General features: G+C 39.3%; 1 protein-coding gene across 2 annotated transcripts in view; it reads right to left on the reverse strand.

Moving 5' to 3' along the window:
* Positions 1 to 23,178, reverse strand: part of STIM2 (stromal interaction molecule 2) — a 130,807-nt gene extending 107,629 nt beyond the window's left edge. For both annotated transcript variants that reach the window (XM_084902350.1, XM_084902349.1), the window contains exon 1: positions 22,603 to 23,178. In XM_084902350.1, coding sequence (XP_084758476.1) covers positions 22,603 to 23,038 — 436 coding nt within the window. In that variant the 5' untranslated portion in view covers positions 23,039 to 23,178. The remainder of the gene's footprint in view (positions 1 to 22,602) is intronic.
* Positions 23,179 to 24,366: the final 1,188 nt, after the last annotated feature.

The raw sequence follows: 24,366 nt of genomic DNA on the forward strand, positions 1-24,366 counted from the left end.
TGAGAGATATGCAAAGACCATGAGAAGCAGTTATAGGGTTAGGAAACCCTCCCACCGCCAGGGCCCAGGTAAAGACCCGCTGCTCCTAGAGGATAGGCAGAAGTAAAGCCCACCACTTCAGGAGAGGGACAAAGCAGTACACCACCACTGGCCTAAGTCCTCCCTCAGCTACAAGGTAGCATTTGGCTGCCATTGGGGAAAGGGAAAAAAGACCAAGAAAACCAGACTTTGAAGGTCCAGGCTAAAAAATCCAACCTATGACTGAGGGTAGATCAGAAGAACCAAGAACTCCCCCACTCCCACTACAAACCCAGCACACACACATACACAGAGCCCCTCAAAGTACAGACATGCTGCTGAGACAAAACTAACTCAACCTACCATATAAATGGTCTGACAGAAGAAGTGTACTAATTTCTAGGCATGGGCAATATTTACTTCAGCTTTAATTGTCCTATCATTCAATAAAAAATTATGAGACATTAAAAAAGCAAAAAAATAAAAATAAAATCTCAAAGTCAAGATATAAAGCAAACAACAGAACGAAACACAGAGATGACCCAAATGTTGGAACTATCAAAGAGGATGCTAAAATAACTATAATTAATATGTTAAAAGATTAAGAGGAAAAAATTAATATGTCAAAGGATCTGAACAATATGTACGGACAGATAGGGAATTTCAGCAGAGATATGGAAACTAAAAGAGAGGCAAACTTGGCTCAGTGGATAGAGCATCAGCCTGCGGACTGAAAGATCCCAGGTTTGAATCCAGTCAAGGGCATATACCTTGGTTGCGAGCACATCCCCAGTGGGAGGTGTGCAAGAGGCATTTGATCGATGATTCTCTCTCATCGATGTTTGTAACTATCTATCCCTCTCTCTTCCTCTCTGTAAAAAATCAATAAAATATATATTTTTTTAAAAGAGAGGCAAACTTCAATAATAAAATTTTTAAAAGATAATTTCAAATTTGGAGAATTCCTTTGACAGGATTATCAGTGCACTTATGATAGGTCAATAGGAATTATCAAAACTGAAACAAAAAAAAAGGAAAAAGTAGTTTTGTTTTGTTTTTATGAAACCAGAAAGGAGCACAAAACTGTGGAACAATGTCAAATGGCCTAACAAACACTTCATTGGAGTCCCAAAGGGAGAAGAAAGAAAAGTAAAAGAATCATCTGAAAAGATAAAGGTTGACATTTTCCAAAATTAATTAGACAACAAATCAAGAACCAAGGAGGTCAGAAAACTTGTAATTGTAAAGGTATCCTTACCTTAAATGAAGCAAGTTAAAGCAAAACATTTGGACAAAATATACAATTTTAAATAATTAACTACTAAAAAGTTCAGCAGATATTGTAAAATATTTTCTATTATCTATAAAAATACAATGACATACTATTTACCATCTCCACATAAAAATGAACTACAGGAAATGGGTGAAACAGAAATAAGAAAAGATTAGAGATTTTTAAAAGTCTGAATTGTAAAATATAACCCAATAAACACATATTACAGTTTCCTTCCAATAGCCACCAAACAAATATAGACATCTGACTATATTACTTTGACAAAACAAATGTTAATTTCCAGCAAATACATTAAATAAATTTGTGAGTTGTAAAATCAAGTATTGTATGTAAATTAATAAGGAAATCCTCTAGAAAAATTCTACTTAGTGAAATCTGTATTACAAATTTATGGTTTATCATATCCATTATGAAAATTTGTGTCAGGAATTATTGGGGGGGGGGGCGGGGAGAGGAGGAGGAGAGGGATCTAGAAATTGACAAGAATAAAGCAAAGAAGAATAAGACTTGAGACTTTCAAAATCCAATCTTGAGTTAAAGGAAACCTAGGTAAAGTCTACTTAAGAATTCCCCTGTGTCTGAAATCTAGGAAAGTGATTAAGATCCAAAGACCCATCTAAGCAGTAGGTACAGACCAACTTATAATATTCAACATCCTCATGTCTCCTGATACAAGGTCCCTACAAGAATTCAAATTTTACCAATTCTGTGAATTGCAGAAAATGTCTAAGCCAGGAGATATTCAAATACTTGTTAAATAAATTTACCCAAAGCTTTTGCCATTTTATTCATCCAAGTTAAACAACGTGTCTGAAACCACTTTGGACTCTAAGCGGTATGAACCAACAATTCCAAGTAACAAAAAAAGGATATCTAAATTTTCAATTAACTAAATACTGAGTAGCATACTAATATGTTTATATACTATTTACTACAATCTAAAATGGTTTTTCAAGCAATTCACAAGCTACATAAGAAAGTTCTGTATACTTCCTTACAATAAAAGGATAATAAATGAAATTTTAAGTTTTCTGATTTCCTAATTCAGTACATGCAAATTATTTTTACTATGGTATTTTCTTTTATCAAATATAAATATTAATAAAGACATTCACGGACTTATTGGTCCTCACTTCACAGACTATTTTTCCCCATAAGATCTTAGTCCTTCAACTTTGAATTCTGCTAGGATAAGATTACTCGAGAAAACCTTCACAATGATTAGAAAGAAATTATAAATATACCAGGCTTTGCTTTGGAATTTGCATTTAATAAAAAACAGCTGTTGTTTAGCTGTTCATGATTTTTCTAGAACCATGAAAAACTGAAGACAAAAAAATACTTATCTTTAAATTCCTAAGCAGAGACTATTCTAATGTTGTTTCATTTTAAGTTAGAGGCCCTAAAATATCATAACAATTTTTTATTCCTTTACTAACCTAGAATATGAAGGTAAAAAACAGTCCTATGTAAAGTTCAATATTCAAAAAAAATTTTTAAGTCTTAAAAAAATAAATCTAAATTTACAGTATGCTATAAAACTGATAACTTTATAAACAAGTTTATACAATTTATCATATTCATGTTCGACTAAATAATTTTTAATCATATATGTTTGACTAAATCATATGTCATTTATATATACTTTGTAAATGATAGAAATTTATCATGACTTCTGTAACTGATGTTATAAATGAGCAAAAGGATTAATAAATCCTCTTCAATTATAAAGGAGTCTGGGAACTAGTGAATACCTGGGATCAGTAGCATCAAAAAATGATAAAGTTGCCAATTTGTTCAAATATCACAGACTGCCTATAGTAAAACTATAATTGCACAACAAATGACCAGAACATTAAAAGTAAAATTATGACATTAGAGGCTTCATTTGTTTGGTTTCTATTATATCTTTAGCATCTAAAAAGTGTTAAGCAGTAGGCATTCAAACATTTGTTGAATAAATATATTCCGTAACTAAGTAGCACAACGTAATACACCAGACTGTGCCTAATACCTTCTGACTTTACTACTCTTGATTTCATATTAACCAGCACTTTTTAAATGTGTTCAAAGTCTGGGAGATTATAAATTGAATAAATTGCAGTCATTTAAATAATCATTTTAATTTCTCTAAACTCTTTAAAAATATGTGAATTTATCAATTAAAGAAGAGTTCCATTTGGGATCTTGCTCCAGCATGTGTCGGCAGTTTGGCTCGAATGAACTGATAAAATTCTCTACAAGTTTGGGCACTTCTTACATTGACATTTACTTGGAGTAGTTGGCAGGATTATGAAGAAGTCTACCCAGCACCACCCTGTAGACCAGAACCCGGTCCTAGGTACAAGCAGCAAGGGTCCACTGTGCCCATAGGCTCCGCATTCACACTGGGTAAACTTGGGTGATTTCTCTCAGAAGCCCAGGCCTCCTTGCTTTAAGTAGCAGGCCATGACTTTAATTAAGCTGTTCTTACAAAATCCTCGAGGTGGATCAAGGTTAAGACAATCCAGGGAAAAGGTGCGGGGAATGGGGGGTTGCTTTAATTTCAGCTTTTAAACTGGATTGCTTAGAGAACAAAATCTTTGCTGGATAAATGAAAGTCTCTTTAGCTCTGAAGAAAAAAGAACACTTGCTTTCCCAACCCAAACAGCCAACAGGGTGATGTCAGTTGTCCAGAGCTCCAAATCCAGGATGGAGATGGGTGCTAGGAATCAGCCTGGTGCTGTAATGCAGTCAATGCCTGAGAAGCTGGCCAGAGCCTTGAGGAGAAGGGCAGAGCACCCGGGAATGTGTCTATCCCGAGAGAGGGGCCTGTGCCTTGGAAAGCCACAAGGTTCCAGCAGCCTTAGGTAAGCTCTCCCTGGCTCTTGCTCGAGTATTCTTAGGTGACTAAGAATCATTGTGGGGTTGCCTGAGGAAAAATTTTCTCTAGGGCGTAAAGCAGTCTTACAGAGATAGATATCCATGGCATTTGGTGAGTTTAGAGACATGCAGGTAAGGACTGGTTTTCCCTAGAAGTTTCTTCAGACTCTACAGTTTTATAAACTAGTGAATTTTTCTCATGTCACTATATATACACTATATATACATATATATGTATATATATATACATATATATATACACACACATATATATGTGTGTATATATATGTGTGTGTATATATAGTGAGATAATTTTCTATCTCCAGATGGTATTGTTAAAATTAAATTAAAAGCACTTGTAAGAAATGTGTATTCTAAAATTCTCCAAAAAATAGAAACTATCTCAATGCTTTTCAATTTCACGTGATCTAAGATTAATCTTTCGTAAATAAAAACTAGTTTCAATTTGTTGGTTTAAATGAAGCAGACATGTCTTTAATTTGCCTAGGTTTTAAAAATCTAAATTTATGTTAATAGTTGACTTTTATGTCTATAAAAAAAATCTTGCTATAAGTTATATGTCCAAACAAAAGAATGATAATTGATTTCTTCTTAGTTTTCATTAGACATTGAGATTTTTTTTCTGTGTGTTTTTTCCCACTGATAATTAGAGAATGGAAGAGAGAGCAAAAGACAGAGAGAAATATCGATATGAGAGAAACACATCGATTGGTTGCCTCCTGCACAAGCCCTGACCAGGGCCTGAGCCAGGAAGAAGCCTGCAACCAAGATACATGCCCTTGACCAGAATCGAACCTAGGACCCTTCAGTCTGCAGTCTAACAGGGTAGGGCAGATATTGAGGTTTTAAAGGTTAAAAACCTCAATATAGCCTAAACCGGTTTGGCTCAGTGGATAGAGCATTGGCCTGCGGACTGAAAGGTCCCAGGTTCCATTCCAGTCAAGGGCATGTACCTTGGTTGAGGGCACATCCCCAATAGGGGTGTGCAGGAGGCAGCTGACTGATGTCTCTCTCTCATCAATGTTTCTAACTCTATCCCTCTCCCTTTCTCTCTGTAAAAAAATCAATAAAATATATAATTTTTAAAACCCTCAAATATATAGTACAACTTCTAGATTGTATCATACTAGAGAACTGGTACACAAAATTTATGCATGGGGGAGGGGTAGACCCTTCAGCCCCGCCTGCACCCTCTCCAATCTAGGACCCCTCAAGGGCAGTCAGACATTCCTCTCACAATCCAGGACTGCTGGCTCCCAAGTACTCACCTGCCTGCCTGCCTGATTGCCCCTGCTTCTGCCTGCCAGCCTGATCACCCCCTAACCTCCCCAGCCAGCCTGATCAACACCTAACTGCTCCCCTGCCAGCTCGATTGCCCCTGAAGGCCTGGTCCCCCCCAATTGCCCTCCCCTGCAGACCTGGTATCCCCCAACTGCCCTCCCCTGCATGCCTAGTCCCAATCAACTTCCCTCTTCTGCAGGTCTGGTCCCAACCAAATGCCCTCTCCTACAGGTCTGGTCCCAACCAACTGCCCTCCTTTGCAGGCCTGATCACCCCCAACTACCCTCCCTTGCAGGCCTAGTCCCTCCCAACTCCCCTCCCTGGCTGGCCTGATCACCCACAACTGCCCTCCCCTGCCAGCCATCTTGTGGTGGCCATCTTGTATCCTCATGGGGTGGCCATCTTGTGTGTTGGAATAATGGTCAATTTGCATATTACTTTTATTAGATAGGATTAGATAGAATGGGTAAAAAATGGTTAAAAATTAAGTAAATAGTCAATACTATGAATATTCAAGATGGAGGTTTAGTTCTTCCTAGCTCCATAACACCTCATTTTTTGGATTTAAGCTGGACCTGAATTAGATGAAGGAATTTATAAGTGACTTTATTGAAAGTAGACATTTTACACTATTGCAAAGCTAACAAAAAAGACAACTTTTAATGCCCTTTTTATGACTTATGTAAATGTTATACTAGATGTTAAATACAAAAAAAAAATAGATAGAAGGTAAACCTCAGATCATGATAGTTGACAAGATAGAAATAATACAGTGTTTTTTTCATAGTGAAGGCCCTAAGACCTGATGCTTTCCATTTATTTGCCCTTGCAGTTTGGGGGAAATTCAGCCTTAACTCAGATCCAATTGTTACAATATTGCACCATCCACAAGAATCAACAAGATGATGTCCATACTTAGACATCCTAGGAATGAGCCTTTCTAGTGCTGTGAGACCAAACTACCCAACCAAAAGGTTGGTCATCAATGCATCCTTCAGATTGGTTTATGACCAATAAATCTGTGGACAAAAAAGGAAAGGCGAGGTTCTATAGAAAGTAACCTCACATTGTGATCTGATCAAAATTCCTAACTGGGCAGGTCATGGGAGTAATCATACCTGAGGCATTAACGTTTTAGCAAAAGACGTATCTTTGCCTTAAGCAAGCCCTGTCCATTATTCTTTTGCATAAAGGTTAACACACCTTTGAAATAAATAACTGCCTCCAAGAGAGCACATAATCTTAACTACAATAATTTTCTTATACTGAACACAGTATAAGATGCCCCATGTGTAAGACGCCTCCCACTTTTCCAACCCAAGATTAAGAAATCAATATTTTAAACATAAACCAGAACACATTTTTATTTAGTAATTACCATAGGTAATGTTTATATACCAGTACTATGATATTATGCAGCATATCATTTTATTCAGCCTCTGTTGCATCACTGCTCTCTTCTTTATCACTTTAGATCCAGACATCTCAATTTCTTCAACTTCTATTGTATCACTGCTCTCTTCTGAATCACTGTCTATATATGTGAGTCATCCTCATAAACTGGTGGCATTTTATGAGCTAACTTTGTTCGTGTTCTCATGGCCAACCCTTCTCTCCTCATGAAATTGAAGCACCATTTTGCCTTTCCTATAAAATCAGTAATGTTCATTTCACTTGCAAACATTATTGCCTGACACTGAGTAAGCTTGGTTGACAAACATAAACCAAATCTAACACTGCTCCATAATCCAAGTCTTAAGCCACTGTTCCAAATTTGCCCATTTTGCTGGTTTTCCTCTTAAGTCCTTCTTCTTTTTTGGCATCTTATGGAATTGTTCTTCCTGTTTTCTCCACTGTTTGATCATACACTGAGTGGGAGGAGATCCAAACTGTCTCTCTGCAGCTCTATTTCTATGATCTTTTGCTGATTACATTGCGTTTGAATTTTGCAGAGTAAGACAATCATTTACTGGAATTTATCTTTTTATTTGTTGACATCTTTATGGGCTCAGAATGCTCAGGTCCCTGTTGCATCTGTGCACTCTCCACCTCCACCTCCAATTACGGTATCAGCTGATGTCAGCAACAATAGGCTCCTGATTGGAGGAAGCCTGTCTGACAGGGTATCGGCAGCTACACACCCACGTGGCTCCCTCCTCCCTCCTCAGCTGACTTCCATGTATAAGACGCCCTTCAATTTTCAGTCTAACAATTTTAGAAAAAAAATAGCATCTTATACACAAAAAAATATGGTGTATGTAATCCCATTCCTGAGTTGCTTCCTATCACCTTCATGTACTCTTTTTTACATTCCCTCCTTAATATAAAATAATAAAAGAAACTACAAACTGTTATTCTCTGAAGCATTTATTTCAGTCTGTTGAAATCTTGCTTTCAGGTGTATCTTCAGTTTGGTTCAAATAAATTTTATAATTTTTTTTTTTTTACAAAGGAGAATCATGACTTAAGCCAACTGAAAAATATAGTAATCATAACTTACAACTGCTCAGTTTATGTAAGAAACTGAAAATTTATCCTGTAACATTTTTCCAGTCATAAATAAAGATGCTACAGTTCATCCCAAACATATTTAAAATATATAAACTTTCAGTGCCAGCAAAGACGTCTTAGATAAAAACAGATGTCTGTGATTAAATCATAGTATATTCCATACTGACTCACCATTTATTTTAAAGTGTTGGATACACTGTGTCAGAGCAATATTTGTAAACTATTAATCACTATACAGATATGAGATATAATTAATTACAATAAAAAATAAACCTTCAATTCAATAAGTATTTACAAAGCTATGGTACAACTTTTACAAGAAAGCTACCATAATAGATAATCTAAATTATTAAAAATAAAGAATAGCCGAAACCGGTTTGGCTCAGTGGACAGAGCTTCGGCCTGTGGACTGAAAAGGTCCCGGGTTTGATTCCGGTTAAGGGCAGGTACCTTAGTTGCGGGCACATCCCCAGTAGGGGGTGTGCAGGAGGCAGCTGATCGATGTTTCTCTCTCATCGATGTTTCTAACTCTCTATCCCTCTCTCTTCCTCTCTGTAAAAATATCAATAAGATATATTAAAATAATAATAATTTAAAAAAAATAAAGAATAACCACTGTGATACAACATAAGTAGAAAGACACTGCCAGTCAGAACTGCAAAAAGAAGAGTATGAACAATCTGTTAAGAAAGTTCCAAGGGAGCCCTGGCCAATTTCTCTCAGTGGCTAGGGCGTCAGCCCATGAACTGAAGGAGGGAGGGTTTAATTCCTCACAGAGCATGTGCCTTGGTTGCAGGCTTGATCCCTGGCCCTGGTCGAGGGCGCATGCAGAAGCAACCAATCAATGTCTCTCTCTCACATCAATGTTTCTCTCTGTGTGTCCCTCCCTTCCCCTCTCTCTAAAAATCAATGGAAAATATCCTCAGGTAAGGATTAGCAAAAAAAAAAAAAAAAAAAATGAAATTATAAGGTAGAAGTAGCCAGATTACTGAAGGTGATTCTGGAAAGACTTTATAACAAAAGAAACAGAGAAGAGCAGGAACCTTGCCAATTTTTACTCACTATTCTATCTCTAACTTATACAATAGTACACTGAACACAGAATATTCTCAATAAATATTTATTGACTGAATAAACAAATATTTGAAATGGACCTTGAGAAATGGAGAAGACACTTTAGTATGAAGGAACATTCATGCACGGAAATAAAGGAAGATATATGGTACGTTCGAAGAACAAAGAGTAGTCTAATTTTGCTGGAGCGAACTTATGAAATACAGATCAGTAGGAGTTTGTGTCTGCTATAATACTTTCAACAATAAAGATAAATTTTTAAAAAGATAAATTTTAAAAATTTAATTAAAAATAGTTAAGATGGTAAATTTTCATGTTTTTTACAGAAAAAAAAAACTAAGTAAATCATATCACTTCACCCCCTCTTTAAAACATTTCAGTTATTTCCTATCACCCACTAAATAAAACCCCAAACAAGGTGTGTTAGGCTTTGTAGCATTTGGCCTTTTCCTTTTATAAAATCAGATCACATGTGACTCTCCTCTTCCCTCAAGATGTTCAGTAGAAATGATATTCTTTCACTTTTTCAAATAATTCTAATTCCTTGATAGCATTTCTCACAAATTGAAATCCTTTTTTCTTAATATCATCCCAATTGAAATGAAAGTTCCATGGGAACAAGGATCTCATCAATCTTGTTCATCATTGTGTCCCTGGTAATTATCATATGCCTGGTGTCCTACCTAATAAAAGAGTGATATGCAAATTAACCATCACTCTGCTACACCCACAAGCCATGCCCACCAGCCAATCAGAGCAAGTATGCAAATAAACTCAACCAAGATGGCTACAGCCTCAGAAAACAGGAGGGAGGCTTGGATTTCCTAGGAAAAGGAGGAAGCCAAACTTTCCGCTTGACCTTGCAGGCCTAAGCCCCCACTCAAGGCTACAAAGTTTCAATTATAGAAGGTAAACAAATCCAAACAGAAATGGCAGCAGCCACAGAGCTGGAGAGAACAGGAAGCTAAGGTTGTCCCTGGCAATGGAAGAAGCAAAGCTTTCCGCATATTTTGGCAGGCCTAGGCCTCCACTTAAGGCTACAAATTTCAATATAGACGACATATAAATTCCAACAGAAATTGCTGCTGGCCACGGAGCGAGCAGGAGGCTTGGCTCTGCTCCAGGCTATAAAATTTCAATTGTAGAAGGTAAATAAATTCCAGATACCAGGGCTTCTGCTTGGGTTGCCAGGGGGCGTGGTCCTTTGCTCAGGCCACCCCATGTCCCACCCTGATCTGGGACACCCTTCAGGGCAAACCAGCTGGCCCCAACCTGTGCACTAAGCCTCTATCCTATCTAATAAGAGAGTAATATGCAGATTGGCCATTACTCTAACACAATGTGGCTGCCCCCATGTGGTCAAAGATTCTGCCCCTATGTAGAAACAAGATGGCCACCACAAGATGGCCAGCAGGGGAAGGCAGTTGGGAGGCAACAGGCCTACAAGGGAGGATAGATGAGAGGGACCAGGCCTGCAAGGTAGGGCAGTTGGAGACGATCAACCCTGTAGGGGAGGGCAGTTAGGGGTGACCAGGCTGGCAGAGGAGGGAAGTTGGGAGCAAACAGGCTGGCAGAGGAGCAGTTAGACATCAATCAGGCTGGCATGGGAGTGGTTAGGAGTGATCAGGCTGGCAGGCAGAAGCAGTTAGGGGCAATCAGGAAGGCAGGCAGGCGAACAGTTGGGAGCCAGCAGTCCTGAATTGTGAGAGGGGTCCCAGATTGGAGAGGGTGCAGGATGGGCTGAGGAACACCGCCATCGCCCCCGTGCATGAATTTCATTCACTGGGCCTCTAGTATACTTAATATTCAAATATTTAGAGATTTCACATTTTGAAAAAAATTACTCTGAGTCTATTATAAAATATATACAAATATACATAGAAATCTTAAAAGACTATAACTGATGTTACAGCTGTTACACCTAGTTGTTGAGTAGAGATACTTTCTACTTTGTACTTTTTAGTAGGTTCTAACTTCCCTTTAATAAATCTTTATATGAAGAAATTAAAGATCTTTTAAGTCTGATATTTTAACTGCAAAGTGCTTTAAGTATTTTATTATATAAAGGTACAAAATGACTTAAGCTATTGATGGAACTAATTTTTTAAGCCCAGCTTGGCTCAGTGGTTTTGTGTTGACCTATGAACCAGGAAGTCACGGTTTGATTCCTGGTCAGGGCACATTCCCGGGTTGCAGGCTCAATCCCCAGTGTGGAGTATGCAGGAGGCAGCTGTTCAATGATTCTTTCTCATCACTGATATTTCGTTCTCTCTCCCTCTCCCTTCCTCTCTGAAATCAATAAAAATATATATTTTTAAAAATACCATATTACTCTTCAATCTCACTGTCTATACTCAGTTTCATATTTCCACAGTTTTAAATACTCTCTGAACATCAATGTGTATTTAGATCACAGAGGTGACTAAAAACTGTATCTTCATACTTTTTAAATAAATATAAAACATCTTAACAATTATTCTCAATACATCACAGCACATTTATGCAACTAACCTACATCTACATCTATAGGTTTTTTTAAGTCAACAATTGAAAGCTTACACTTGCCAGATTCTGTTCTAAGCACTTTACATAGATTAACTCATTCATACTTCAAACTCATTTCAGAGGTAAGGAACGTTAGGCACTAGTAGATTAAATTACCTACCCCAAATTATCAAACCACAGCCAGACTGGAACTGAAGCCCAAGAAATCCTGCTCAAGTCTAAACGCTATGTTCTTAATCACACTGTACAAAAGTGGGAACAGACTTAGTTCAAGATACAAAAGGCTATGTTTCTTAAAAATTATATCCCATCTTTAAGGAATACTCATTTTAAAAAGTAAAAATAGTGATTCTCCACTTATTGATGCCATATTTTTAAAAAGTCATTTATCTTAAGCCTCAGGAATTATATAATTTAAATGATTTTTTTTTTTTAAGATGTCAGACATTTAGCCCTGACTAGTTTGGCTCAGTAGATAGAGCATCGACCTGTGGACTGAAAGGTCCCAGGTTAGATTCAGGTCAAGGGCATATACCTTGCTTGGTTGCAGGCACATCCCCAGTAGGAGATGTGCAAGAGGCAGCTGATTGATGTTTCTCTCCCATCAGTGTTTCTAACTCTCTATCCCTCTCCCTTCCTCTCTGTAAAAAATCAATAAAATATGTTTAATTTTTTTTTAAAGTTGTCAGACATTTAGTAGTAAAATTTTAGAGAAGAAAAACTGGTTATTTACTGATAAAAGAATGAACTCATAAAATTCCTTGGATAATAAAAATATAGAATTTAACATTAATCAGAATGTGTAATTCTGCTACTTCTCCAGCTCATTTCCTAATTCAACAAATTACACCCTGTGCCTTATTATATCCTTGGCACTGGAGAACTTTCAAAGTATAAACTATTTGAGAGAAATCCTAAATCTCCTTTACATATAGTAACCTGTTATGGGGATGATGATGCCTCACAAGAATTCTGTAAGGGTTAAATGAGATAAAATACACAAATACCTGGCATAAATTTGAATCCCACATGCAAATATGAATGTTGGTGTCCTACAAGCGGGCTAACCCTGCACTCTGCCTTATATGGTAACTCACAATTTCCATCTAGCATTCTCAAAGGCCAATGTCTTTGATAAATACCACTCCGCCCTCTGCTTCATCCTCTTCTACCACTATACCTTTCCGAATCTGAAAAACTCTTGCACATTTCGACGAATACCGTTACGCTGGGGGAAACTCTTCATTAATAACCCACCTCTTCACATCAAAGTTAGGAACTCCTCTTTGTCATTCTATTAAATACAGGACATACTCTTCTGCCCTATACCTACATTACAATACATCACCACCTTTAAGTGGGTATATATACTCTTGGAATACAAAGCAAGATCAATATCTTACTGATCTTGAAATTCCAAAGACCTAGCTTAGTTACTGGCACGTAACAGTTACTGGAGTTTTTTGTTTCCTGGGTTTTTGTTTGTTTGTTAATGAAGAATAAAAGTGATACAAAAGAGAGAGGGGGGGAAAAACCCTACATTTATTTATATCATACCTTGCTCCAAAGAAGGGAGAAGGGAGGATTATTCTCAATACTACAAATATATAACAAGAAATTCCTAATATTCTGAGAAAGCCCTGGCCGGTGTGTTCAGTGGTTAGAGCATCAACCCAGGCACCAAAGAAGAGCAGGTTTGACTCCTGGTCAAGGGCACATACCTGGGCTGCAGGTTTGATTCCTGACCTGGTTGGAGTGTGTGCAGGAGACAACCAATTGATGTGTCTCTCTCACATCAATGTTTCTCTCTCTCTCTCTCTCTCTCTCTCTCTCTCTCTCTCTCTCTCTCTCTCTCTCTCTCCTCTCTTCCTTCCACTCTCTCTAAAAAAAATCAATGGGAAAAATATCATCGGGTAAGGGTTAAACAAAATAAGTCTATTTCAATAACTATATTTTGTTTAATACTTACAGAAGATATGGTTTTTCATTATTTTTTTTAGAGAGAGGGGAAGGAGAGATGTGAGAGAAAAACACCCATTGGTTGCCTCCCATAGGCAAAACAACTGGAAATGGAACCTGAAACTCAGGCATGTGTCCTGACCAGGAATCGAACCCACAACCTTTCAGCATAGGGGACCATGCTCCAACCAATTGAGCCACCTGGCCAAAGTAGAAGGAACTGCTCAAAGTGACACACAGTAGGGAAACAGAGGGAAAATCATAAACTTGTCATTAATGTTTTAAAAAGTTATATAGAAGTTTATCGCTGGAGAACAGGAATAAAAAAGATGGATTATCTATTATGCAACATCATATATTTTTTAAAAGAAAACCAGTAGTGGAAAGAAAACATGAGCACAATAACACAATGAACCTATAAAATGTACAGTGTGTTGAATAGCAGGTAAAAATTTCAAATAAAGGTTTTAAAAAATCTTTTTACTTCTTGAGAATCATTTAAGAAACTATTACAAATCCCTCTAGGGGTTTGTGATGAGGTAATTTAATAAAGTAGTTCTGAAATGTTTCAGTTCCCTATAATGGCAAGCTCTGGAAGATCAAACAGAGAGGCAGAGGAAGAAAGTGAAAAGACTAGAGCAAAGAGTAAGTTACACAGAGGCCAAGAGCCATAAGCACACATAAAGACACATTCACTTGCAAGAAACACTGGGACAGACACAGGCACTTAGGTTCTGAGATGAATGTCAACCCAAGTGAACTGCTCTTCTCACTCTCTGCGGTTCCCTAGTCCTGGGGGAACGGGGGGTGCAGAGGAGAGAGGGTGCTACCAATATCTTAAGAAAACAGAAACTATTAAACACCCTAAAACTATTTTCAGCCTAGTCTTAAGCTGTTTCACTTCAGACAATACAGCTGAGGAAGCCTAGAAGAAAGGAAATGACTCTCAGGCCAGCAGCCATGATGGTTATGCAGTATCACCTCGAGGGCCAAATGAAATAAAGCCAAAAATCAAATCAATCATTGGCTTGGGGTGCCCTATCGCCAATTTAGAACTTTCCTAGTAATGAAGTTCTCTGAGGAGGAAATGTTCAGCTAGATGAGGAACACTAGACTGAGGAGAGAACCACAGTTAAAAGCAAGCAGCAAGAACGAAACCAGACAAGAGAATAGTTACTAAAGGTAGGATTAGAAAGTGTCAAGAAGGATTAAATATCTAATACCTACTAACATAAAGATCTAGAAGGATAAGGAAAAGAACAAATCAATTAGACTATCTACAGATCAAGCGTGAAATTCAAAAGTTAATTTTGAAACAAATAATATGCCAGTACTCTGAAACGTCCTTCAACTCTGATGCATTATAATGTTAGTTAAATGAGGAAATTGTCATCCTTTATTAAGGAACATTCATTTTTAAATATAGAATACTACAAAGCTATATATAAATAACCTTGTAAAAATCACCTCATAAGTCCAATCATACACAAAAATAATTTTTACATAAAATGGGCACATCTGAAATAAGACACCGCAACAGTGTTTCTTCTTGCATATTTTCAAGGACTTGTATCAATGTAAGTCATTTTATAAACTCCAGGTGTTTAAAATTAAAAGACAATTTTTGTTTCTTAAACTTCTGATAGCCAGATTCCTTTCAAACCTAACAGTAAAATTTTATAAAGTTTCCTCTAAACATTTTCATAGCCAATGCATAATTTAAACTATCAAAACCTCTACTCCTATATAGCTTCCTAACTGGCCTCTTTTTTTAAATTTCTATTATCTCCTCACTTCATCTGCCCAGACCTTTCTCAAACAGAGTCATGACATTCATTCTCTTGTTCCAAAACCACAGTACTACTCAAACCCTGACAGAATAATAGACTTAGAACTCAAGTTTAGCAACAAAACACTCGGAAATGTCAAAATACCTTTCAAGCCTTTTGTATTACCTTAAAAATTAAATTTACAGTCTCTGTAACATATTCATTTTTAGTATTGGTAAATTAAACATAGCAAAATATTTTGTTACTATTGATTGTTTTTTTCCCCTCAAATAATCTAGTAAAATGAATATGCCAAGAAAATGCATCATAATTTTCCTGTGGCTTTCCATATTCCCCAGCAGATGGTTAAGTACCCAATTTTAGATGTGTTAATATTTCAATATCTAGGGAATAAATTAGGGAATATTAAAGCCCTTGTTAATCTGGCCTGAACTGTCTTTCACCTTGCATTTCTCATTATATATACCCTGTGCTTAACTAAAAAATAAAAAGCTAAAAAAAAAAAAAAAAAGAAAGACACCTATTAATTTACTCCTTATCCCTCTTATGCCTCCTCCTAGAAAGCCCTTTCACTCATCTCCTCAAGAAGCTATATCCATACACAAGGTCCAGCTCAAACCCTACCATCCTCCAAGTGATCTTCCCTAACAGCCTTCCTTTCTCAAAAATTGTGCAGCCCATCGTGGTATTAATCAGTTTGTCTTATTATGTTTAGTTGTATGTAAAAGGATGAATACAACATTTACTTGTGTAAGGATGAATACAACTACCAGTTAAGAATCAAAGCTTTGGAATCAGAGAAACTCAGGTCAACATCTGACTCTGCAATTTACTAAGTATGACCTTGGGCAAATTAAGAATCATCCTGCATTGGCTTTGTCTGTTTTATGAAAATTGCCGCTACCAGAGTTAATCTCAGAATCAAAAATAGTGATGGGTATAAAGCACTTAGCACAATACTGACAAGTAATAGTTTAATAAATATACCTATTATTCCCAATATGCAGGCCCATGTCTTACTCATTTTTGTATTCTTTTCCATGTACTGTTTTGCATGTGCTTAATTTCTTGGTTAATGAAATCTGATCAATTCAGAACTAATCTCCTAGACAGATCTTAATAAGATCCAAATTCTAATGAATAGTTAATTTTAACATTAGCTTAACCATTTTATACTTTAGCTACCAAATATATAAATACAGATCCCAAAGCATCATTCTGAAAGTATTCCACAATGCATTATTATCTTAAGTAGGCCAATATGGAAAATGCCGGATATAGTTACATAAAAGTCTAACTCTAAACACATTAGCAAGTATCCAAAGCAAGCCTTTAGCAAATTAAAGAATTCCCAGGTGGATCCTACTATTTTAAAGTTACTCTAAATCCTGAATCCATTTCTCCAACTGACCCTCGGAGTTGTTCCTGTGCCAGGGGATTCCCAACAGAGACCAATCGGTACTGCCATGGTATTCTCAAAAGAGCACCAAGGTATGTTACCCGATCAACAAGATTCCTACCAATTCTTAAATGTACACAATAGGCTATATCAAAATGGATGAGTATATTCTTCATTCCTAAAATTAGCAACAGCAAAACAAAAGCAAATAAACAAAAACCTACAGCAATGCTAAAGACTTGAGAAGAAAGGGACCATGATAACCAGAGGGAAGGAAAAAGAAGATCGCCGAAACCGGTTTGGTTCAGCCGTAGAGCATCGGTCTGCGGACTGAAAGGTCCCAGGTTCGATTCCGGTCAAGGGCATGTACGTTAGTTGCGGGCACATCCCCAGTAGGGGATGTGCAGGAGGCAGCTGGTCGATGTCTCTCTCTCATCGACATTTCTAGCTCTCTATCTCTCTCCCTTCCTCTCTGTAAAAAATCAATAAAAATATATATTTTTAAAAAAAGAAAAAAAAAGAAGATACAGCAGAAAACCTAGCCATCAAAAGACAGCTTCAGGAAATCATTAGCTAAATTCAGAAAGAGAAACTTCAGCCCTGGCTGCTGGCTCAGTTGGTTGGAGTGTCATCCTGTACACCAAAAGGTTGTAGGTTCAATTCCTGGTCAAGGCACAAACCTAGGTTTTGGGTTTGATCCCTGGTCAGGGCTCAGACAGGAGGCAACCTATCAATGTTTCTCTCTCTCTCTCAAACCAATTTTTAAAAAGATCCTACCCTAGCCATCCTCCAAGTATGGTTAGGTAGATAAAGTGGACAAAGCATCGGCCCATGGATTGAAGGGTCCTGGCTTCAATTCTGGTCAAGGGCACATACCTCATGCAGGCTCCTCCCCAGCCCTAGTCCCAGCATATGTGGGAGGCAACCAATTGATCTGTCTCTGTCACATCAATGTTTCTTTTTCTGTCTCTCTCCTTCCCTTCCACTCTCTCTAAAAATCAATGGATAAATATCCACGGGTGAGATATTCATTGATTTTTACAGAGAGTGGAAGGGAGGAGGGAGTCTATACTGTGTTTCTTCATGTAGTGTTTTGCATGTGCTTAATTTCTTGGTTGATGAGCAATTCAGAACTAATCTCCTAGACAGATCTTAATAAGATCCAAATTCTAGTGAATAGTTAATTTTAACATTAGCTTAACCACTGAATATTTGTATCTCAAATGGGTACCAAAGTATTCTAGAGTCTTGCTAAAGATCAACCACCTATTTGCTCTGAGCTTTCTATCAGCCAGTGCAATGGGGAAAACTGATCAGGTGCATGATTTATAATATCTCTGATATCAAATAAATGAGGTACTCAAGAGAAGTACTCTGAGTGGCCAGATTATTATGCATTCAGAGATTATAATAATCTGGCCACTTGGTGTATATATTTTTTTGGTTTAAAAAAATAAAAGAAAAACTTCACTAAAGGAGGAAAAGCAGTTTTACTATAATACTATGTGAACTACACTGAGTTTACTGTCACATTGTAAACATTAACAAATGTATTCATCCTAAAATATTCCTCAAAGCAACATATAAACTGCACTCAAAAAAAATATTTTAAAAACGACATTTGCTGCCGAAACCGGTTTGGCTCAGTGGTGGAGCGTCGGTCTGCGGACTGAAAGGTCCCGGGTTCAATTCTGGTCAAGGGCATGTACCTTGGTTGCAGGCACATCCCCGGTGGGGGGTGTGCAGGAGGCGGCTGGTGGATGTTTCTCTCTCATCGATGTTTCTGGCTCTCTGTCTCTCTCCCTTCCTCTCTGTAGAATATCAATAAAATATATATTTTTTTAAAAAAATGACATTTGCTGTTTAAATGTTAGGGATGCAAGATGAGATAATTAAAAGTAAAAGCTTAAAATCTTTCCAGTAATAATCATATTCATGTGAGATATTTTCATCTAAATTAATGAAAAATCTACAACACATATGTTTAATGCTAGTGAATTCAGTGGCTCTTCTAAACTTCTTTGAAACTGAAAAGAATTATTTTAAATTTTCATTGAAATGTTAATACTTCCGAAAGACATGTTTTAAAATGTTTATTAAATTAGCAATATTATAGTTAAGAAAAAACTTTTACATAGGCACTAAATAAAGTCGAATTCATGCATTTAAAAAATAATAGAAGCAAATATTTCCAAAGTTATTATTTGTTTCAAAAAATTATGAAACAGCCGAAACCGGTTTGGCTCAGTAGATAGAGCGTCATCGGTCTGCGGACTAAAAGGTCCTGAGTTTGATTCCAGTCAAGGACATGTACCTTGGTTGCGGGCACATCCCCAGTAGGGGGTGTGCAGGAGGCAGCTGATCGATGTTTCTCTCTCATAGATGTTTCTAACTCTATCCCTCTCCCTTCCTCTCTGTAAAAAATCAATAAAATATATTTTAAAAATAAATAAATAATGAAACAAGTATTCCATAAAAGAAAATTTTAACATTTAAATTATTCTGCATATTTTGCAATAATAATTGTCCTGTATATATGCAATATATTTATGTATTTGTGAGTATGTGTGTGTGTGTGTGTGTGTATAATGTATATATATATATATATATATATAGGGTGTCCCAAAAATCTGTATAAACTTTAACAGCTGATCCTATTACATTTTGAAAATGAAATGTATTTTAATAAACAACACCTTTATAATTATTCAAAGTATTGAATAATATTTTTTCTTGCCCTTTCATAAACTATTTCTCAAGGACCATATCTGATGAGATCAATTCCTCCTGACTAGGATCAACTCATTAATACTAAATCTGTTAGGCAAAAAAAGAAAAACATATAGTAACCAGTAACCAATAAGTTATTAAAACACTGCTTTATATCACAATTAATAAACTCTCAGTCATCAATCCCTAACCTACCTTAAAGTTTAACTACTTTCAAAGAAGGAGCCCTAATGCATATAATTTAAGCCCTTATTACACAGCATTATAAATATTGATTTCCCCTTATCAAAATATATGCACAATGAATCATGAAAAGGTAATATAAAAAAGAAAAGGAAATGTAAACATTCATTTTGACAGCAGATCTGTTTACTTTGGTGATTTCTCATAATATCTCTATAAGAACACTTGCTTAAAACATGGACAGATGATTTAAAGGAAGTTTATTCTTAAAATACACTAAAGGTCTGAAGTAAAACTTTTGAGAGGCACAACTTTAGTAGAAAAGAATGTTTTCTAAATTTTATTAATGAAGCAAATTCTAATAAAGGTTCTAAAGATCAGTATTAAAAATACCAATCTGCAGATGAAGAGAGAAGATAAAGTGATTTTGGCTGTCATTTTCAGAGCTATTCAGAATAATCACAGCTAAATACCAACTTTAATATGGAGCCAAAGAGATTAATTCTCTCAAAATTCTTTCAAGAATTTGCCATTTCCAAAATTCCTATGAAACTTAGTTTTATTACAGATGCTCTTTACTCCATTTCCATCCATTAACACTGCCTAGAACAAGATAACAGTATTTTTTAAATTCAGTCTATAGGTCTACTTCCTGAAGTGTACAACATTAATAATTATGTTCTGGGTGTAACACAACATTTACCAATGGAAACCATAAAAGAAAGCACTATTCACACAATCGGAAGACTAGGAAGGAACTTTACAGAGACCATGCAGTTCAAAGACATGTTTAATATGCTCTTTCTTTATCATAGACGCACAATCTGCCTTTTCGCTGATACCAGTGCTATTGACTGTACTTACATAAACTTATTAAAATGACCACAATTTAACTTGTACACCGTGTAGTTTACCTTAAACTTTAAATGGATGTGTTTAATTTGCTGGGGGGAAAAAAATCTATCTTCTACCAAAGGGAAAGAACAAGTACATGACAAATAAATTTCAGGGTTAATATTATTTTAGTACATTTATTTTAAAGCACTATAGTACCTCACTTCGCACTATAGTGCATAAATCTTGATAAGTAAAACTTTTTAACCAATAAGTATCAGTCTTCCTTTTTTCACAATGCTGCAAATATCCCAGAAATTTAAACCTTCAAAAGGAAAGATTATAAACAGTTTATTAACATAAAATTCCATCGGAAGTCATTTTCTTGATATAATCTACATAGCATACAATATACTGTTAGTGGTTTGTAAATACTAGGTTTCCTGAATACCATGTCCTTCTACCAACTACATGTTAACAAAACACCCAATTACTTTTTTAATCTTTTCTGTTCAAGAAACCAAAAGCCCTACCCCTATAGCTCCTAGAAGCTCAAATATTTGTTTCCCTGCCTTCCTGTGTGAGGCAATAAACCTTCATATTATATTTTTATCCTGCAACTTTCCTAGTAAGCACTACTCACCACATTTTTATTTGCCATGGGAAGATAAAAGACTATTCAAGCATAATAAGACTATCCAATCTATCCTCTCACTCAAACTATACTAGGCACCTAATACTGATCATTCTAAAACCATTTCACCCAAATTACGCAGTGCCAGGTTTGATGTTTCAAGTCCCATTCAAATTTGTCTCAGAGTAGAGCAAGTTAAACACTCCGATCGTTATATTCTAGACATTACAAAACTTCCAAAAAGCTTGAGAAGTTCACCAACGCCCTCCTCTCTCCTCTCCAGAATAGTAAACATCCTGTCACAGAATTCAGAGAACAGTGGCTGTGCTCTGCAGAACAGAGCAAGCACTTCTCAGAGCAGCTGTTAGCAACTTTCAGATGGCTGCTGGACTAGCCCTAAAGTCATGATGTCATCTTGTTCTGCTTTCCTTTCTCTTTTTTTCCGTCCTGCAATTAATGCAGAAAACCTACAGATTACTTTTTAAAATAAAGTACACACAAAAAAAAAACAACAACATAAGCTACGCTCCTTCTGCAAAAGAGATCATTTTAAGATCCTTACATCATTCCTTAATCCACAACGTATCAGTTATACAGGAGTGACACTGGGAGGCTGAAAAAGATTCGATGCTCTACCTAGACGTACCGAACACGTTTGCAAGTGTTCAATAACGTCGAGAACGTTCTGTATTTCAAAGGTGCCGATGCAGTCTATCAGAAGAACCGTGCAGTTCGCCCACAGACAAGCCCTGAAAGTCTTGCACTGGATCGATTGCAGGTACATTTCTGGTTAACCTGCTGCGCTCTCTGCACCCTCTGGCACCCGGCGATGCTCCCCCCAGCAAGCAAACCCTTTCCCATCTTTTCAAACTGCCTTCCTCCCATCGCTCAAACACACACACACACACACACACACACACACACACACACACACTCGGCTGGGAGGTTTCCTCGTTCTAACACGGAACCACCAATCCCACCAGGTATTGTGACTCTCAAAGAATCCTCTAGCTGCCTCCCCCGGGACGCCGTGCTCGGCGGGGCTTTGAACCTCTGCACTCGCTGCCCAGCTGCCTTTGCAAACGCAGCCCCAGGAGCAGACTCGATACCGCATTGCCGCTGTTTGACTTTCTCTAGCAGCTTTAAAAAAATAAATAAATAAATAAATAAAAATCCGCCCAGCACCCTGCAGACCCCGCCGGCTCTCCTGCATGCAGCGCGGAAGGCAAGCTCCGCAGAGCTCAGCAAGGATCTCCGGGGAGCCCGGCTTCAGGGCGGGCGGAGAGGCGAGTGGCCTGGGGAGGCTCTGCCGAAAGCGGGGTGTCGGGGGGAAGGGGAAGGCGTCCGTCCGGGTGTAGGGGCGCGACGGAGCAGGAGGGGACCTGGGCATCGCGCACCGGCCAGGGCCTTCGGATAGCGGGCGCCCGGGGGTCCCTCCCAATGGGGATCCTGCAACGACTGAGCCCCCTCTCCCCACGGCCCCCCGCCGTGTCCCTCCGGCCCTCACCTGTCATGAGCGCCGGGCTGTCGCCCGCAGCCGGGGCGGGCGAGGAGGCGGCAGCCGCCGACGCGCGCCTCCCACGGAAGTTCCTGGGCACCAGCTCGCACCCGTCCGCCGCGCCGGCCGCCAGCAGCCCGAGCAGCAGCAGCGCAGCCCAGCGCCGCCGCCGCAGCCAGCCCGAGGCCGGCGGGCCGGGCGCCGGCGCGGGGTGCGGGCGCGGAGGAGCGGGCGCGGGGAGCCATCGCGGCGGCGCCCCGACCGCCGGCCATTCGCTCCCTCCTCCTCCTCCTCCTCCGCCTCCTCCTCCTCGCGAAGCCTTCTTCGCCTGCGCCTCCTCCTCGGGCCGCCGCCGCCGCCGCCTCGGACTCCGGCTCCCTGCGGACGCCAGCCGGGTCCCCCCGGCACCGGCGGCCTGCGGAGCCCGGGTCCCGGCGGCGTTCATGGGTTCCGGTTATGGGCGAGAAAAGAAAGTGAGGGGCAGAGAGGTGCGGCGTCTCCGGCCGCGCGCGACGCCCGCGCTGCTGCTGCGGCAGCGAGACCGGGCCCCGCTGCTCTGGCGCCTGCGAACACCAGCCCAGCGCCCGAGCCGCCGCCGCCGCCGCCGCGGCGCATCCCCCCGCCCCCTCGGCCCGCGCTGGTCGTAGTACCACAGGCGGCGGCGCCTCCTCCCCTCACACTCGCTCGCATACCAATCCCCCGCCTCCTCCGGGGCCGCTCTGCGCAGGCGCGGCGCCGCTCCACTGCGCCTGCGCGGCGCCCGGCCCCGCCCCCGAAGGCGTTCCCCGGACGACGGGACCGCGCGGGGTGGTTTCTAAGGACCTAGCGGAGCCGCTAAAGTGGGGAGGTCCGAAGGGAGACGGGCACGCCCTCCTCCCCCCGTTCAAGCCCTTGCCGCGAAGGCCGGGAAGTGGGGGGATGGGGGGGAATAGAGGGGTGGAGGGGGACCCAGGGAACAGCTAGAAGAGGACGGATATTCCAGGATATGCCTTACATTTATTAGGGTTTATTCTACGAGTTATAGATAGCCCCTGTAGACCGCAGCAAAAATGACTGCATGGGTCCCGAGCACCCGTAATCAGAAACAGCATTGGTGGGGGAAGTATAAACCGTAAAGGGGAATTTCAATAATAGGTGGGGCTTCCAGGAGGCTAGGCAATGTAGCAGTGGAGGTTAGACTAGCCTGGCGTTTTATTTACATGTCAACACTTTTTAAACGCCTGCCAATGTGCTGGGCACCGTGCTAAGTAAGCGCTTTACAGATGTATACATTATAACTCCCAGGGTAGGTAGGTAGCGGTATCCTTGTTATCAGACCCATTCACAAAAGAGGACACGAAGGTCCAGAAATGTTAAGTGACTTACGCACAGGCATATACAGCTAGTTAATGGGAGACATTTATCAGCACTGGATGGAAATACGGAAAGGGGTTTGTTGTAGCCTCTGACCCTCCTATAGTCAAGCATTACCTGAACTCATTATCTCCCTGCACCCGCCTCACCCACGGAGCCTTTGCTGTGGGTTGAATGGGTTGACAGGAGAAAGGCAGTTGGTTCAGCCTTGACGTGGCTTCGCCTACTTCGGAATGAAGCACCTCCGTGGACATGGGACGCACAGTTCAGAAAAGAATTAGGATTTCTTTGAGGCTAACCGATCTGTCCACGTTTATTTCTTGACAGACTTCTTGGAGACAGGATGTTCAGGTGGCAATTCTTTACAGGGCAACAGGGAGATTATATTTCCCCTGCTGAAAGGCACAGCAATTAAGGCAC

Source organism: Pipistrellus hanaki (assembly GCF_964339955.1).
Source record: "Pipistrellus hanaki genome assembly, chromosome: 1".
Taxonomy (NCBI): domain Eukaryota; kingdom Metazoa; phylum Chordata; class Mammalia; order Chiroptera; family Vespertilionidae; genus Pipistrellus; species Pipistrellus hanaki.